At 35.6% G+C, this 16,318-nt stretch overlaps 2 protein-coding genes across 4 annotated transcripts in view; one reads left to right on the top strand and one right to left on the bottom strand.

Annotated features, from left to right (window-relative positions):
• Positions 1 to 16,318, top strand: part of CCDC146 (coiled-coil domain containing 146) — an 81,253-nt gene that overhangs the window by 11,592 nt on the left and 53,343 nt on the right. The window lies entirely within an intron of this gene.
• FGL2 (fibrinogen like 2) lies at positions 8,068 to 14,585 on the bottom strand. The gene is made up of 2 exons (XM_009925139.2): positions 13,823 to 14,585; positions 8,068 to 11,052 (listed from the first exon to the last, which is right to left on the bottom strand). The coding sequence occupies exons 1-2, from the start codon at positions 14,568 to 14,570 to the stop codon at positions 10,346 to 10,348; spliced, it is 1,455 nt and encodes a 484-aa protein (XP_009923441.2). The 5' UTR covers positions 14,571 to 14,585; the 3' UTR covers positions 8,068 to 10,345.

Below are 16,318 nucleotides of genomic sequence, written 5' to 3'. Positions count from 1 at the left end.
CTAGAGTTTTTAAAACAGAAGTTTTTCCTAAATCCCAGTTTAAATTTCATTTGGAGTGAATAATACAGCTTTCTTCCTGCCTTTCCCACAGTGACAAAGGAGAGCAATTTCTGCCCTCTTATTAATAAAAATATATGTGTCTCATATCCTAGGCAGGCTTTGTTCATACATCACATTTTTCTTAAAGTTCTTGCTTTAAGTTGCTTTACCCTGGGCTCTTTCCAGCTTGGATCTGCCAGATCAGTTTGATAGCCCAGCTCTCTCGCTCTGCCTTGGACCTAAGGTCAGTAGAAAGGAAAGGGTGAGAATTTGTAGTGAAGACGAAAATAAGTCTATGCCTTTCCTATCCCGCTATTAGATCATACTGAATATAGCATGAAGCTGCAAAGTCAGTCTCTCTCTAATCTCTTGTGCATTCAAGTGAAATACACAGGAGGGAGAGAGATTTTCTTTCAGTCCCGTGCCAGTATATGGTGAGCCCACAGCTTCCAGTATTGTTGTAGCACAAAACCCCTTTCTTCTCAGTCCAAGGCAGCTGGAAAAGTGCAGGACAGCTCAACTCTGAAAGAGAGTTGAGGTCTCACCTTACAGAAATCCTCCTGTCTACTAAAAGTGTGGAAACTGTGCTTTGGGAAGAACTTTATTTTCCAGCTACTCCTGTACTTTTTCTATACATTTTCAGTTGTGGTAGAATTTTTGATATGTCAACAAGTACAAGATATCCTCTACCCCCCACCCTTCCCCAAATAAAATAAATCTAAATGGTATAACATTCTAAAATATATTCTACATTTCTGCTTTGTTTTCCTTATTTGTAATCATGGTGAAAACTTATTTTTCTAGTCTTATTCTAGAAAATTGTCAGATTATTTGACTGATTTTGTTTTTTCCCCTCCAAAAAATCTTTCCAAAGAGGTTATTCTGTGTGTCAAATTTAAGGCCAGCTTGTTTAACTCTGATAACATTGTAAACCATTAATGGGAAATAGAGGGTAACCTTAGTATTAGAAGTTGTTCCCAACTCAGGAAAAAAATGTGCAGCGGAAAACCAAAGTAAGCAATTTGCATAGGATTTCATAAATGAGGTCTCTCGGTCATTTTGTCAATTTTTAAAAGGAACTATGACTCATTTATTCTTACCATAATTTTTAACAGTTTGTGCTTGTGCTTTATGGGTCACTTCGGCTTTTCATCACTTATTCACATTTCTTCTCTTCCACTGACGTGTTTGTTTTCCTTTCTTGAACTTTATGCATAATTCAGAGATAAATATGTGACTTTGGTCACCATAGAGGTTGTTGCATTGACACTGGCTTCAGGTTCTTGGAATAGCTTCAGAATTTTTCCACAGAAGCAGAATTGTATTGTATTATCTCTGGTTTACTGGCTAGTCATTTATGCCTGCATAGCAGCAAATACTTATCAGAAGGGACACCTTTTGATATTATAAGATTTATTTGAGAACAGATATGTCGCTCCTAGCAGTAAACCTTCCAGTCAAGCCAGTCTTGTTTCTCTCATGTAAACAACGGATAGCCAAACATATAAATAGCAAGAAGTCAAAGGCGCACACACTCTTTCCTTCATTTTTAATAACACATAGTAACATTGTTTAGCCTTGTGGGCTAGGTAAAAATATTAAAAACTGGACAGAGGTTTGAACAAAAGCCACTGAGTTTGTCATGACTTGCTTCTTTTCACCAAGTGTTTTTGTTTATTACCAAGTTGACATCAGTGTAACCCAGTACTTCCACTGCTGTTAGAGGAACTGTCATAACTATGACAGTTAGAGGACTGTCATACATTCACAAAATGAACTTTCCACTTCCTTTAGCCTTTGTTGTTATGTCCTTGAAATAAAGACCTTTGTTCTAACACTTCTAATTAAATTTCTTGACTTGCGAATCTTTCCTCATACCCTGTTTTCTTCTAGCGTACGCCATTAGAAATAAATCAATCTGCGTCATGTTAATAACTTTCATGGAAAACTACATAGTCTACTACCTGTGTGATGAAATAAATATGTTACTTGGCTAAATGCTACATTAAGATGCAATAAATTATGCTGTTTTGGTTTTGAATGTAGTGCATTATAGACCAGGTATATGGATGTGGTAGCTTGACCCTGGCTGGGTGCCAGGTGCCCACCAAAGCCTCTCTATCACTCCCCCTCCTCAACTGGACAGGGGAGAAAATATAACAAAAGGCTCGTGGGTCGAGATAAGGGCAATTTAATAAAGCGAAAGCAGAGGAAAACAGATGATGTTATTCTCTACTTCCCATTGGCAGGCAATGTCTGGCCACTTCCCAGGAAGCAGGGCTTCAGCACTCGTAGTGGTTACTCCAGAAGACAAACGTAAAATAATGAATGCCCTCCCTTCCATCTTCCTTTACTTAGCTTTTATAGCTGAGCTGACGTCATATGCTATGGACTATCCATTTGGTCAGTTTGGGTCAACTGTCCTGGCTATGTCCCCTCCCAAGATCTTGCCCAGCCCTAGCCTGCCATTGGGCAGGGTGGGGGGGAATGTTGGAGAGACAGCCTTGATGCTGTGCCAGCGCTGCTCAGCAGCAGCCAAAACACTGGTGTGTTATCAATACCTTTCTAGCTACCAATACAGAGCACAGCACTACAGGGCTGCTGTGGGGAGAAATAACTCCAGCTCAGCCAGACCCAATACAATTTGACTCTTAAAAGGCAGCAAAAAATGTATTGAATTTTATGTCATGTACATTGTCTATATTTCAAGAGCTATTAGTTTCATAAAATGAATATTTACTAGTAACTAGCTTCAGCAAAATGATCTGAATTTATACTCATTCTTTGCACGCAAATTTATGGGGTTTTTTGCAACAGATGGTAATATAATACATTTTAGCTCTCCCTTTATCCGTGTATCAACCTCGTTACAACACTACTATTACTGCTAAAGCAGCACAGGACATACAGAAATTGCCATTTGAATAGAAAAAGCAACAGACCATGACATGAAACTGGATTAAATGCTCAAAATTACGAGATTAGGCAGAATGAAAATAAAAAAGACCAATTAACAAATTGCCTTCTGCCCAGTCTCATAATTTTTGTCCCAGTAATTTTTGCCTTTCCCTACACTGTATAGTAGCATTTTTTCCCTCTGGACACTCAAGTTGTTCTTTCCTTTCCTCCACCTGATCCAGGCTTTCCCATTTTAATGGGAGCATAAATAAATAAAACATTAGTTGTCATAATGATGCTGTTGATGTTTAGTTTGTAATCTGTTATAGTCTTCAAAGCCTTTTCTGTTGCTTAATTTTTGTTTTTTTACCCAAATCACAATTAATGTCACACATAAAAAAGACACCTACTCTATACATCTTTCTGATTTAATAGTGAATCATTGACAGCTACACTTCAGGAACAGATTTCCATTCACTTTATCTTTGCAAAATTTTGAAGATTTAATAAAGTTGATGAATTGCTCACAAAATCTACTGGTTCATCTTTTTGATTCAAGAGACTATCCAAAAACTAGTATTCTTCAGGTTCTTTCAGTTAGGAGGAGAAATCAGTCATGGAGCCTAGTATCTTTTAATTCTGTATAGTTAATTCTGTTTATTTATAAATCAGGTATAAGCTCTTCTTTTTCTGGGGAAAAAAAAAAAAAAAAGAAATCAAATGGTGGGAAGGTAGCTTCTCCCAGTTTGAGGTCTTTTTCAGTTAGTATTATATTAGCAGTTCTTGTTAGGCTTTACTCAAGAGTGATGTCTCTGAGCTTTTCTGTGCTGTACTTTTTCTTCCTTTTGTTTGTTTGTTCTTGGATTAGAAAGATAGTTTTTAGTTCACTCAAATGTATACACCTGTTTTTAAAACAATACCAAAAAAAGGATTCTGCAACATTTATCTTGCATGTCTTTGTAGTGGATGCTATGAGGGAGCTGTTAATTCTGTAAAATAGCATACTTGTGAATGAAAAGTGCTTTATTATTTCCCAGATTCAGTGAGCGGGTACCTTGTTTGGAAGGTACCACAGTAATCCCTTTCTGCTAATGAACATCATCCATTTATGTGCTAAACCTAAACCTGCAGCAGAATAAACTCCTTTGGGAGGTTTCTCTGATTGGTCTAATGCAGACTGTTCCACTCTGTATCCTATAAAGACAAAATGGACTGTGCCTCCTATCTGATACCAGCACCAAATCTTTCATTTGCACTGCTTTTTTTTGATGGAAATTGTCACTATCGTGCTATGTTTCTTTTTGCTGGTGTCCAAGCATCCTATTGCTACCATCCATCAGGAAGCAGAAAGAACCTTTCATGAATATTTTTCATGACTGTTTTGAAACTTGGAGCCTTTCTGAGGTTAATGAACTTATTACCCCTGACCGCCAAAAGTGGTTGAACTGCTAATAAAGATGTTAACCAAAATCCTAGTTCTACTGGAATCACAGGGCAAAATCTCCGTGTTTACCAAAAAACGAACAGTATAGTGACAGTGACTTCTCAAGCAAATTTCGCTTCTGGTGGCCTGATGCTGACTCATGTGGATCTGCTAGCTGGAAGAGCTTTAAAGTCATGGAATGATGCATATGTTCAGTGTTTCAATGTGGTTTAAGGGGGGAAAAGTACTTTTCATTTTTCTCTTTTTTCTCATCTGTGCTGCAAGAAAGAAGAGAAAGTCACATAAGGGTTGGCTACAGCTTTTAAATATAAATACTAAGAATCAGTATTTCATATATTTCTTCAATGGCATTTTGACATCTAACAATGCTACTCTAGAAAATATAGACTTTTCCAATTTCTTTTGCTAACAAGCTGTTTTTTAAGTCTCTTCTAACTTAGGTTAAATGGTAGGTGTAAACAACTTTCCTTTTTTTTAAAAAAAAAGTCGATACATCTTTAAATGAAAAATTTCCTAGAAAAACTAGCTTGGTAGTCTAAGATAGAATTTTTATTTTTTTTATACAAGCACCAATTTAATTTCTGTTCACCTACACATACTGTAGTGTGCTTTCTACTCTTATAAAGTATGATCATCAGTATATTTTTCCATGGTAACCATAGCAGTGGATAATTTATTTCAGTACTCTCCAAACATATATGTGCTCTATCAAAGACATAAAAATCTTAACACAGCTGTTGAATGCAAGCAACATTTTCAAACTTAAGCTGATCCTGGCACACTCCACATTACATGCTTCAAAGGCTCCTGGCACAAAAAAAAAGCTGTATAAATGTGTTGGCACAGACAGCAAAGACAGATGTTGCCTCCGCCTCCACCTCCACCCATAGGAATCTGACTGCTAATTAAATAAACCTTTTTTAACTTTGTTGATATGGTCGTTTGGGGAGCCAGCTAGGGATGATAATGTGTCTGTAAGCTATATTTGGGGGTTTTTTGCAACAGCTTTCAGCAAGCAAGCAATAGTTTGTGTAGTGAATGTTAAACTGATCAGTTGTTGCAATAGGTAAGTTGATTGTTCCAGTTGGTGGTAACTCCTATAAAAAGCCGTAGAGGAGTGGGGTGAATTTACAGATGCCTTTAAACAGCAGGATTGGGATCAGAGCCAGTGTAATATGCTTTTTCTATTGAGAGTTTCTTTTTACCGCTTGCAGGTGACATTGTGAGGAAACAAGGCAAGGAAGCTGTTGCATGTGTTCATATTATCGCAAAGCAGGTGGTATTTCTTTTCATTTCTGAAACGTATGTTTGAAAGCGTGTATGATGTGTTGTTTCTTCTGTGCTGTTATAAGGTCAAGTGCAGATTTCATGCCACACAGAGGAAACACAGCTCCCTAAAGCTGCAAGACTAGGAGAAGGAATAGCCTTTAACTGCAGCATCTTCTTGCATTTTGGCCTTTTCTCAACAATTTCTGAGACTCGTGAGACTTAAAAAGACAAGTGTATTGCTGTCTTATGTTCCAAAGCTGTCTCCGTCTTCCCCTTTTCTCAGCCAAAATGTGTATCCAAGATCTGATAATCCAAAACAGGGTGATCTTGTACTAAAATTGTGAGTCTACCTGTCCTTGGCTTATGATTATGTAAGCAGAACTGCGTGGTGAGGAAGCCAGAGCAATGTTAACCAAACATACATTCGATAAAAATGTCCAGTGGTGGAGAATCATCTGTGATAGGGATTAGGTTATTTTAAATGTTAAAAATGTGATTTCAGGTTTACTTATTCAAAAAACCTATGTCCAAATACTCCTTAATGAACACAGCCTTAAAGATTTGCATGAGAAAGAATTGTTATCCTTGGGTTTAGAGGTTGGGCTGCAGAGGTAAGCAGAGGGGCTTTTGTACTCTGTCTGAAGAAAGAAATGAGAACAACTGTTTCTCAAAGTGGATCCTACTTCTCCATAAAAATCATTGACTCCATGTAATTGCTTAAAAATAAGTGTGTAAAACTTACTTATTTTCTACTGTGTAATTCTAAATGTTGGTGTACTATTTCAGGGAAGTGTAATATTAATTAGACTTACAGTTTGTTTAGATTATATGAACATAGTTAGGTAATTGGAGATATTTTTTCCAGTTATTGATTATTTTCCAAAAGGATTCTTCTTTTACTTAGATCAGAAAAATTTGATGAACAAGGACTTAAAAAATAATATTGATTCATATCCTGTTCTCATGACTTGTGCAAGGGTTGAATTTAACATATCATCTTAAAACACTGTTTTCTGTTTCTGGTTACCCTTGAGGATGATGGCCAAATTCACTTCTGGCAGAAGTATTATAACTCCATAAAGTTTCATTAAAGCTGTGAATGAAAGAGATCAGTTTAGTAAGTGGAATGTTTGCATTTAGCAGTGCCTGTGGATGGTATTTATCAGCCATTTTTCTTTGAAACTTATGTCAATGTCTTCAGGCCCATATATACCATATTATTTTTCTCTTATCTCCTGAAAAAAAGAACACAGAACACTTTTATAAAAATATATTTAAAATCTCTTTCTTGGTAGGCCAGTATTTAGTTTTTATGTCACCTTTTTTCTCTATGAAAACATAAAGTCACATCCTTCCTGTTTTGATTTTTCTATTACATGTAAGTCATAGAAGCTAAGTAAATTTGGCAGGGGTTTTTTTGTTTGATTTTGGCTTAAGTTACAAACACAGTGTCCTAGGTATGGATTGAGAACCATGTTAATTTCCTTTGAAAATAATCACATAAATGCAAGTTTATCTTCCACCAAATTGTCAAACTACCTGTTCTTCGTAACTCACTCTCTGAGTTTGACTGCAGTGTTTCCCAAAAAACATCATTAAGGAAACAGATATTTGCATAAAAAGGGGAAGGAAAAAAAAAAATCACTGCTTTCAGACCTTCTTTAATTTCTTCTCTCTTTTTTTTTTCTGCTTTTTTTTGTTTAAGCAATGCATATAAAGCCAAGACATTACAGTCTGCTTGGCTGATCACATTGAACAGATGGGTTTGCGACTTTATTTTTTGGAAACAACCCATAGGAATTTTGCTAGCAAACTTGCTGTTAGTAATCTTCTTCACTAAAATTCACAATTTACATATTAGCAAGATCAAAACCACAAGTGTTTTCGTATGATAATCAGTGTTACATAGAAGTTTTCTGTAAATTGAAAGACATGTTTTGCACTATTAAGCCTTAAGTGGAGACCCTTTTGTTTGTATAAAAAATTGTATGCTTTAATTTGGGGTGTTATTTCTATTCACATGCTTTGATGAAACTTGCATATGATCTGAAAGGTTGTGTGTAATACAAAAACCAGATGAGTTTGCTTCTCCTCTTTCATGTTAAAGATACAGGTTGTATAAGCTGTTGATTGGGCAATTACTTTTTTCTCTTCCAAAATAGTTTCAAAAAGACATCTGAGATTTCAGTCTTTGGTATTATCTAGCATAGATAATAATCTGAAGTGTCATAAAATGGATCTCTTAAAAGATATCATTACTAGCAATTATTCTTCTGGCATGTCACATAGTAGTCTTTGTTGGTCATCTGAAGTTATCTGTGTTTTCTTATTGCTTCATTTTTTACAGAAAATTAATTTTAAAAAATTATGATAATTTTTTTGATAGTTCCCACAAACATCTATGACAGTAGTACAGCTTTAACAGTATGACTTAGTTTTATTACATCAAGGAAAAACAAAAATGATACTTGCAACAAGTAGACGGAGTTACACTTTGTAAGACTAGTACACATTGATGGGAGATTCAGCTACAACAGTTCCAGGCAGGTAATATTCAGATTTGTGTAACAACATTACACTTCCTTTTTCTTTTTTTTTTGCCTTTTTTTTTTTTTTAAAAAAGACTTCAGACAAGGCTTTCTAGGTCATATTAGTCACATTTGCTTATTCTATTAAAATTTCTGTGTTTTACAAAGTTTCCTTTGAACAGGATAAAAAAGAACATTTTCTCTTCTAACAGCTTAGCAGGAAAAAGACATTTTCAAGTAGAAGCTTGTAGATACTGTAAGTCCTACTTAGCTAGTTACCAGATAATGAATAGGAGCAAACTGTGCATTTCATGCAAAATGCTTAAATATAATCATATGCAATTAGATATTTGCTCTTCTAACCAATACTTCATAAGTTGGTTTTTTTTTAGACAATTCTTTTTTATCCCAAAATAAATATTCTATAGCTTCAAAACATGTTCTCAAGCAAAGATTATACATCTTGCAATTAAAATTTTCCATTACTCTTTAAAATTGAAATATAATAAACCAAATCACACTTCACACTGAAATATCCTTCAAAGTATTTACTTCCTTAAAATATATATATTAATATTTTACAATTTAGCAATTGCCACTGTCATTTGCGTAACTTGTAACCATAATAGTTCTTATCCTCTCAAAAAACAGTAAAGGTCATATTTGTAAAGTATTAGGTCAGGTGTATACTTTTTCTTTGGTATGTCTCTTTTAACCAAAAAGCCTATGCCAGCAAAGACCACACTTTAACTGGTAAAGAAATACAGTCTTAGAATAGTACCTGCATCTCAAGATTGGCATAGGCAATATAGCAAAATAGCCTCTTGCTAAGATAAATTGCATCTCTGCTCAGAATGTTAGTCACTGTAATTATAGAGACATGTCCTTTCTAGGGTAGGCGATAGATAAGTATAGTCAAATTTGTGCTCGTTATCTACAACATGAGCTTTAATAATAGTATCTCTAATTTGCACGTCCTGAATTATTTGAAAATTTGTTTCATTTGTTATATTTTAAAAGAAAAAAGTCTTTCACATATTCTCTTTTCTATTTATAATTGCCAGTGGGTTGTTCATGTTTCTGTGGCTACAAAAGAGGTACTCAGAAAATGGGGAGAACACAATCTTTTCATATCTTTCTTATAATTTTAAGGTCTAATGGTACCTAGAGTGAGAAGTACTTAAATGAGAGCTTGAGTCTCTACAAGCGTCATATTGTAACATTTGGCTTACCTAAAAGATTCAGGAGAAAGCAAAATGGCACTGGAAACTCTTTTTGTATGTATTTAGAGGCATTAATGCAAAGACATGGATTCTTCTTGATGTGTCTTCTTCCTACCTGTCTACCTGCCTATATAAATGTGCAATAAGCTACATAATGGCTTCTTTCTCCCACAAATGACAAATAGGACCTTGAGCTTGAACGGAGGAACCAAAATGAGCAAGAAATGTTGTCTTTCATTACATGCTCTCTCCATTATTTCCACTTGCTTTTATTCAATCCTTTCACCCACTTCTTTGAATAATCTTTGATAAAGGGGATAAGATTTGAGGAATCATCTTCAGTTTCTAAGTTTTTTCAAGGCTTTTTTTGGGTCTTTGGCCAAACCATGTGGCCCTCTGTTTCCTAGTCCTTTAAAAATAATAATTTGTAGTACTTTTCCTAATTTATATTGATATTGCCATGGTATACCTTTGAAGTTGTGATGGATAGATGTTACAAAAAGTCAGGCTGTTTCAAAGAGACTAATTTTCATTCTAAGTGTTGACAAATTTATATGTTATCAGTTATACCTCTGAGTTATTTTCAGGTTAAAAAGTAGGTGTCCATTCAGACACAATTTGTGGAAGACCTTTTAAAAGTTTTAAATCATAAAATCTGGTATATCACAGCCAGTAAAAGCACCAAAAGCAATGTTTAGAATATTTACATAGCAATACCAAGACTTAACCTGTGCTAAGTTTTAGCAATAACTATTCAGAGACATTCATGCTGTTTTTAATACGTTATATGGGTCAAACCATCTCTAAAAATTTATGTGGAAGTATGCTGTTTTGTCTAGAACTATTTTATGCCAAACATAACTGAATACTTGAATTCTGAATATAATACTGAGTATGATTTTGAGTGCAATCCAATGCAAACTAGTTAAGAGAAAGGTGTAGAATTACTGCACAAAACTTTTGGGTCTGATCATGATTTTTACTGATTTAAAGGATTGCCTATATCCACTGGGAATGTCATCAGAAATACCATGCCATGTACCCCAGAAAATGCCATTGCGAACACCTTTGTATTTCTTGTGGTAGTACTTGCCATTGAGGTTGGCAGACAAGCATGCATCAAACCACCAGCCAGAGCTGTAGTACGCTCCACAGTTTCCTGAAGGATACCTATCATTGTCCTTGTCTGGAGTTGTAAAGAACTTTTGATCGTGGTTGTAATGCCTGCTGTAGTGAAGGGCATCTCCTGCTGTGCCGCTATAGCCATGAACACTTAGACGGTATTTCAGATGTTCGTTGGCCACATAGAAGTGTTCGTATTTCGCGTACTCTCTGATACCGTTGAAATCTTCAAGTTCAATTCTCAGTTGCATTTCCTGGCTCTTTGTCAGGAGGTGAATTTTGTCATTCCCCAGCCAAAACTCCCTGCTGAGGTTTCCAAAGCCATTTTTGTAGTCGTTCCAGGTTCTGTTAAAGTTAGTGCTACCATCTTGACGCCGTTGCAGCAGTGTCCAGCCGCCTCCATGTGTTTGCATGTCACAGTAAACTTCAAAGCTGTCATTTCTGGGGTCAGGGCTAATCCTGTAGATTCCATTACTCCTTCTGCCTGCTGAGTAATGATCAGCACAGTCTCTCTGCATTATTTGTATAACTGGTGGAAGAACAGATAGTGTTAGAATAAACATAATTTCAATTTACAAATAAACAAAATTTTTACCCAGACTGATGTGGCATACAGAACTTGGATTGGGGAGACTTCTACATAGGAAATAGTGTTACAGCAGTTTCAGTTCTAGGGAGAAACAGTTTTTTTCCGTCAGGTTTACTCTATAATAGGTGCCACCTAGGATGTCTGCATCAGATAGCTGTCCAAAAATCCCATTTAAATGACTTTTTGTATCAAAACTGCCTAATATGGGGCAATTTTGATTGTCTGCTTTCCCTTTTCTCCTTTTCTCTACTCTTCTCCTTATCCTTTCATTACTTCCTGTAAATTCAGCCTGATTTCTTCAGTCCATATTTCTAATGCTTTGTGGTTACACACTTGCTGCTCTTTGTATTTAAATGTATACCATCACACTATGTCTATAATTTAAATCTTCATCTGGCAGTATGTCAGAAGAAAAGATTTGTCCATATGGGAATGACTTTAACCTGGCTATTGTTCAACTGACATAATTTGATACAGAACATAACATCATTAGGAATGTTTCATGTGTTCATGTTGACTGTACTTTAGGAAACAGGAAAAAAAGTAATAAAATTGTCTCATCTATTGTAGTAATACTGTGATTCCTAGAAAGATGAAGCTAGATAAGTGACAGTGCTTTCCTGTATATGTGACATTGCTGGCTTTACAGTAAGGAAAAGTTTTAGCAGCTACCATTAACACAGCTTTTTCACACTGACAGGTACCGTATTTTATCCAGAAGAAAAATACCCCCAGATTTTTCCTGCAGAGTGAAAATCTATTTTTGATCCACAGTGTCATGCAGTAATGACATTGTGTTCAACAGCATGGTATTATAATTCCATGTTCTTAAGTAAGTGATACTGAGAGCTCTTAGAGTTTCCAAGTTAAGAGTCAAAATCATAATGTTCATTCCTATTGCAGATTTGAATTTATGGGCATGTTGATTTGCAGGCTTGAATTGCATATTTTTGCTAGAAAATTTAAACAATTAAACTACTTCTTGAAAGGGAGGAGTGTCCTCAGGCTGCAGCAGGTAATGCCTCAGGACTCCTTGTTTGCCAGTACAGAAAACTGGACATCTATGAAAGCACAAAGTATAGGAATCAAAGGCTTAAAAGCCAAATCTACAGTAGATTCTCATTTATTTCACTGAACTTTGTGTAAGATCTTTCGTGGACTAAGCTTCAGAGCAGATATTGACAGAATATTCATTTCAGATAAAATCCTTTTATAAACCAATTCAACTCCTATCTAAATAAAGTTTTGCTATTACTTTCAGTGGATGCAGGATTAGCTCCTGTACAGGAAAAAGTTGTAGCTGTTATCCTTGCTAGTTTTCATAATGTATATATTGCTGCTACAAACACTTTTAGCATCAGTTACTGTAAAATATAAGGAATATCTACATGATCATATGCTATGAACAGTACCCAACATTTCAGTAAGTGTGAGAAATATCTAAAATGAATTTAGTCTGTTATGAAGTACTGTACTTGAATTTGATTCATTGCCCATTATTAATGTACCAAATATCAGTCATTCTTTTTGTGAATGTTTTACATCTGAATTAATTGATTTATACTGATTTTTATCTGATTTAAGCTGATTGTTGATATAGTAAAAGCATTACTTTTATTATTATTCATTTGCTCTTTTCTCACTTTCAAGAATTTCAGTTGTACATACACTGTACCATCTGCAGATCCTTCAGTTTTCAATATGGGCAGACAAGAACAGTTTTATTTTAAACTTGAATGCTAAGCAGCAGGGACTTAAAAACTGTAATGCAGCCTAATCTTTCTCTGCTTTATCTCTAGAGAGCTCTATCTTTATATGTATGATATCAAAGTGGTAGAATACTGACAATCTAGTGAATATTTCTTGTTTTCAAAGATTCTTCTATGTGATATAAAAGCTTTATGACTTTAAAAAAACCCACTGAATCTTCCCTTAATAACAGTCAACATTAGAAAGAAATTATTAGTTCTATTTCTTTATTTTAATTAGGAAAATTAAAAACTAAAAGAAAAAAGTGTTTGTAAGTGATAGCACCTGTTTTCTGGTTTATATTGCTTATATATTACATTCATACTAAGGGTTTAGTATTAAAATGATGGTACCTATGTTACCCACTTGAGAAGTACTGTTAATAAGCTTTTTTAGCTGAGCCTTTCAGATATCTGCTGTGATGATAGAAAATTTATTTATTATCCATCTGTTAAAAACTAAAGATTTTACTAGATTCACTTGATGTTTAATAATGTCTTGCAGACCTTTTCAGAATAGGTGCAGTTTCACATTTGAAAAAAACCCATGCAGTTTTCTAATGCACACCTAGAGAAAATTTACCCCTTCTCATCCAAGGAGAAAGTATATGTAGTTCACTGATGTTTAATATCCTTGATGAAGGGTAATACAGTGTAAAATAAAGTTAATTTTTCACATTTACTAATTGAATTGCAAAAAAAAGTCCTTTGAAAATTCGTGTTTTAAATCCCATAATAAAGTCCAATTCTAGGAGGAACCGAACACCTGCAGCTCTCAGTAACCCTCTAGTGGCAGCTGAAATCTTTTACAGGAGTATAAATAAACACTAAAAGAGCAAACACTTAACTTGTAAAATTAATAATACAGCTGTTTGGTTAAAATATATTTAAAATTGTTTACCTAATATTTGTAAAATGCACAGAAAGCTTATACAGGCAGTAAGAATTAACAGGTTACATACCAGGTCTTGGTTGCATTGCTGGACACTTAGAAGAACATTTGCTATCAAGGCTGTTCACAACAAACGTCAAATTAGCAACTTTGCTGTCAACATAATGTTCTACATTGTTCATATTTATGAGGCTCATCTTCTCTAAACGACCCTGCAGCGTCTGAATCTGGCTCTTGGCATTTTTTAAGCTGGTTGCCATTCTATTAACTTTGCTTTGCAGTTCCTTTACTCTGTTATCTTGGATTTTGCTGCTTTCTGCTGGAGTTTCTGCATTAGGTAGCAGGAATTCATTACTACGATCTCTTTCTTGGTTGTCATCTGCCTGCAGCTTGCAATCTTGGCAGCATTTCTTCAGCTTGTTTATTGCTTCTTTAAGGGTCTGTACTTCTTTGAGAGTCTTCTCAAGCAGTGTGAATTCTTTGGGTAACTGGATGGTCATTGGAGGCAGATCTATCTGATATGGACAATCCTCTCTTTCATCACATTTCCGATTAGTTTTGAGCTTTACAGGACAAGTCTCAGTAACTTTTCCTTCTTTGGCATCCTCTCCATCTTCTAAAACAACTGCAAAGACATTTGTTAAAGCGAGGAGAGCTGTCTTCAGCAAGACTAAGTAAATGAGCAGCTTCATCTTCACAGAGAAACTAGCAGTATGAGGAAGTATGCAAAAGTGGAACAACTTTATAAGGGCAGCTTGAAGCCTGTGAGTTATCAGACTGCCTACAGTGTTCTCAGAAATGGGTGGGAGTGCTTGCATCACGAGTGTTTAATAGCAGAGCAGAGTAGGTAGTGCTTGCAAGAGTAGCATGTTTCAGTGAGTATTCCTGACTCGGAGCTAGTGTATGTAAGCAAAATGATGAAATGCATGTGTGCTGATCACTTATGCAGTTTAATTTCATTCCTTGTTGTACATGGATTTTCTCTTTTGGGGAAAAAATCACTTAGCTCTGTGTTATAACAGTCTTATAACATCTGTTTCTTAACACTTGAGTGTTCTAAAACTGCTTTTCAAAACCATACTATAGTTTTACCACAGCAGGTGGAAAAGGTGAAAAACTGCCCCTTCCCCAGTTTGAGGTTTATCACAGCAATAGTTTCACTGACAGTCAGTCCCCTTCTTCCTAAAATTCTTTTTTAACTGGATAGATGTATTCATGAAAATGATTTAAATCCCAAAGCATGTTGAAACACACATATAGTTTTGGTTCCAAACATTTTTCAGGATAGAGACACAAACTAAAGAGGATGAGCAGCACTTTCTTCTTCCTATTTTGCCTAGCACTGCTTAGAATAGTTATCTGGAATATTCATAATTTGTATGGCACATCACTGTTAAAATTCACATTTATCTGATCCTGAGTACTTTTTATTGAACCTTTCTGAGAGAAGGGAAGGCAACTTAAGACATACCCCTACCCCCCACCCCCCCACCCCCAGCTTTGATGCCTGGGATCCTAGCTGTTGGATTGATTGTCCAGAAAACCCAAAGCAAATCCTGGTGTTCTGAATAATGCCCCGAATTCTAAATCTAAAGCAAGGCAGAGAGCTAGGGAAGGAGCTCCTGTGGGCCCATCAGATTGGGGTATTCTTTTCTGTATTCCTAATTTTCGGTTCCTGCTTTTCTTTTTATTGTGCCTTGTATGAGCTTTAGGAGTTAATCATGTACTTTGCATGACTAATCACACCAAATGGAATACTTCAGCTCAAGGTGATGATTGCCATGTACTTCCTCATTTTTATTCTACAGTCACCTTTGCCATTCTTTTACTTCCTCATTTTTATTCTACAGCCACCTTTGTGATTCTCACGTCATGCCCATGCAGTTTTAATGATCTATGTCATTTTCCTTGTGCCCCAAAGCAAGGCTACATGGACATGTTTTGTGCATTCATCACTCAGTGAAGAGCCAGATAACTTGCATGGGTAAAGGGTTTTTACACCAGTTCTTGTTTAATCAGTCCAGTACGAACAATTTATTTCCCTAAACCCTATTTGAAATTATTCATGATACAGATTAAACATTAAACAGGCATTAGGCACACACATACTCCCTAAGTTCATGATCTCTGGAACGTTACTAGCTTTAGAGACCACAGGCTATATTCATGGTACAGGAGGGAGGCTTGATAAAAAAACCTACTTGTCTAACCTGCTACAGTTCCTTCAGATTCCTGCATAGCACAATGTCTGGACACTTTCTTGGGAAATAGATTTTGAATCTACCTTTCCCATATTCTAAATGGACATCCCAGAACCTGCCATGGTGCTCTTAGCTATGTGGCAAAACTGTGTCTCTCTCCCTTTCAGATCATGATAATTCCCCAGCAATGAGGTGAAAGACCGCCCTCCAGACTGCAACTTGGGTGTAAGATATTGACATCACTTTGATTTTGTTAAATATGCATCAAAACTGAAATGTTTGTAACAGAAGAAATGTATGATTTTAATTTGTGAGTAAAATTTTAAATTTTTTCATATGATTAATAGGATCCTAATTTTTTTTCT

The sequence above is a fragment of the Haliaeetus albicilla genome, chromosome 14 (genome assembly GCF_947461875.1).
Source record: "Haliaeetus albicilla chromosome 14, bHalAlb1.1, whole genome shotgun sequence".
Taxonomy (NCBI): Eukaryota; Metazoa; Chordata; class Aves; order Accipitriformes; family Accipitridae; genus Haliaeetus; species Haliaeetus albicilla.
The sequence above is the reverse complement of the archived record's forward strand: the minus strand, read 5'-3'. Positions and strand labels throughout refer to the sequence as shown.